The sequence below is a fragment of the Brassica napus genome, chromosome A10, assembly GCF_020379485.1.
Source record: "Brassica napus cultivar Da-Ae chromosome A10, Da-Ae, whole genome shotgun sequence".
NCBI classification, from domain to species: domain Eukaryota; kingdom Viridiplantae; phylum Streptophyta; class Magnoliopsida; order Brassicales; family Brassicaceae; genus Brassica; species Brassica napus.
The window spans coordinates 7240465-7242862 of NC_063443.1; the positions used below are offsets into that span (position 1 = coordinate 7240465).

At 36.3% G+C, this 2398-nt stretch overlaps 1 protein-coding gene across 1 annotated transcript; it reads right to left on the reverse strand.

Annotated features, from left to right (window-relative positions):
- Window positions 1-322: 322 nt before the first annotated feature.
- On the reverse strand, window positions 323-1185 carry LOC125579128 (conserved oligomeric Golgi complex subunit 7-like). Its single transcript, XM_048742729.1, has 2 exons — window positions 1031-1185; window positions 323-952 (listed from the first exon to the last, which is right to left on the reverse strand). Exons 1-2 carry the CDS (start codon window positions 1118-1120, stop codon window positions 338-340), a joined length of 705 nt encoding a protein of 234 aa, XP_048598686.1. The 5' UTR covers window positions 1121-1185; the 3' UTR covers window positions 323-337.
- Window positions 1186-2398: the final 1213 nt, after the last annotated feature.

Here is a 2398-nt window from a genome sequence, read left to right on the forward strand (position 1 = left end):
TTTATCTAAAAAGTACTATTAAAATATAAATTGAAAATTGTTCAATCAATAATAAAATAAACTACAAAATATCATAAGTTATGCAATTTTTGATAAAAGTAAAAATTACATTGAAAAAATGGAAACATCTTCTATTTTTAAACATCAAAAACTTCCTTGTTTAAAACGGATGGGGGTATAACTTTTTTACATTATATTAAGAAAACAAAGAAACTTGTCTTTTGATAGCATCAAAACTTGGAAATGTGTAATACAAATATGACAATGGCCAGCCGAACAAATTAGTTAGCAGGTCCTCTTCGTAGGGCACGAAAGCATGTTTTTGAGAGTATAGAGACTAATCGAAACTGATACGACGCATCTTACAAACAAGATTAGCCGTAGGGAAATCAAGTTCCCTACCAGCATCTGATTTCATCACATCTTTCAGCTCATCTCTTGGTGTAGCCAAACACGTCTGGAAAGTTGCAAGCACAGGCGGAATCGGCATGGACAAGGCCGCAAGCACATTGCTCAAGTAATCTATATCTACACACAGTTGCTGTGCTCCTCGGTCTGAAATGTATTGGATTCCTCTCAGTTGCTCCATGTACGGAGCCGTTGCGCCTTCTGCTACCTTGAACATCCACTCGGTTGCAAAGAACTGTGCGTCCTCGTTGTTTGAATCACCATTGGTTGAGATTCCTTCAGCTAGAGGCTCCAGCTGCTGAGGCAAAGTCAGGAGATATTCTCCAACGCTTGTAACGTAAGCCTGAGGGTATGAGCTGAAGTTTGGTAGAGCAAACGCAGTTTGTTCCTCCACAGAAGACCAGATTGGTAGGCGAGATACTTCCCCGAGTCTTTGCCTGACTTTTGATATGAGGATGTCATAGACAAGTTCGTTCACTGTGTCCGCAAACGCAGCTACTCTCTGAGATGCCAAAGGCAGTGCGTGGAACCTTGGATCTTTTGACTGCAACAAAACAGCAAAAGGAAATGATACATATGAACATTGTATATTAATTTATGAATCTTTGTCAATTAGGACTACCTGCTCCAACAGGTTTAGGAGTTTGCGAGCCTTCTCCGGAACATCAACCAACCGAATAGCTGCCACATCCAGGGAAGCTCGTCCAGCCATAGACAAATCTCCATCTGTTTGTTCACTTGTCAAATGTGACAGGTTCTGATCCAGATTTGTGCCAAATAATGAAATAGACAAGCTGGAGTTTAGTCTAGCCAGAGTGGCTCTCAAAGAAGCTTCAAACACAGAAGACCTGCTCAAGTCAGCTTCTCACCGTCTTTATAGGAGCTTTCGTCTAATATCTTTAAGACTTTAAGCCTTCTGGTGTTGTCAATCGAGACATGGTAACATACAACTGTCCATGGGTAAATACAGGCCGGGGAAGATATAAAGCTGACTTGCTTCAGGCTTTGGCCTTGACTTTTATTTATTGTCATGGCATAGCTAAGTCGGATTGGGTATTGCCGTCTACGAAGTTAAAAGGATGTATGGTGTCAGTTGGGCTTAGCTGTATCCTAGGGAGTAATATTCGTTCACCAACTTCTGGTCCGGTCATTTTTATCTAAAAAAAAATATATTGGTCCGGTCATAATCTCCACTTCGACAATCACCAAGCCATAATCCTGATTAACGTTGTGCAGTGAATTCAAAGGAGTAGCATGAATGTATTTTACTCAAACCGTGCCCAAACTGATCCGATTCTAATGTATTTTATAAATTCCTTACTAACATTTTCTTGTATTCCTCCTGTGTATTAAAATAATTTTTAACAAAAATCTAAAAATCTAAAAATTAAACCCGGCTGGAATTATTCATACGTTAGTCTCCCAATTAATCTTGAAATTTGAATAGTTACAAAACAACTAAAATTTTAATAAATCAACAATTCCAATTTAGTTATATAATTATAACTTTATTTTTCTTAATCTTAGGAAGATTGTGAATGAATTTACTTGTTCCGTAGTCATTTGTATCTAAACCGAAACATATAGTAAAAAAAAACTAAATATTAGGAATTAATAAATCAGAGTATTAAGATTGTGAATGAATTTACTTGTTCCGTAGTCATTTGTATCTAAACCGAAACATATAGTAAAAAAAACTAAATATTAGGAATATTTGGAATGTCACGTAAGATGATAACTCGAATAATACTGAAAGTCTGTATAGTAACTAATTGTTTAAATATTCTATTATATCATTACTCAAAAGTTAGTTATAGGATGACAAAAAGTTTCCTTTTAGTATTGTTATGATTTCAACGTCAAAAACCAAAAACGCAAAGGAGTAGCATGAATGGAGTTTACTCAAACCCTGCCCAATCTGATCCGATCACAATTCTAATGGATTTTCCTCTTTTATTTCAGTTAAAAGAATTGAAAAAGCTATATAAGA

What these genes read in the sequence shown, in the direction of transcription:
- LOC125579128 (XM_048742729.1), bottom strand. Translation starts at nt 1,120, where the DNA reads ATGGCTGGACGAGCTTCCCTGGATGTGGCAGCTATTCGGTTGGTTGAT. An exon ending in TCCTAAACCTGTTGGAGCAG is followed by an intron (nt 953 to 1,030) that starts GTAGTCCTAATT and finishes GTTTTGTTGCAG; the next exon opens with TCAAAAGATCCAAGGTTCCA.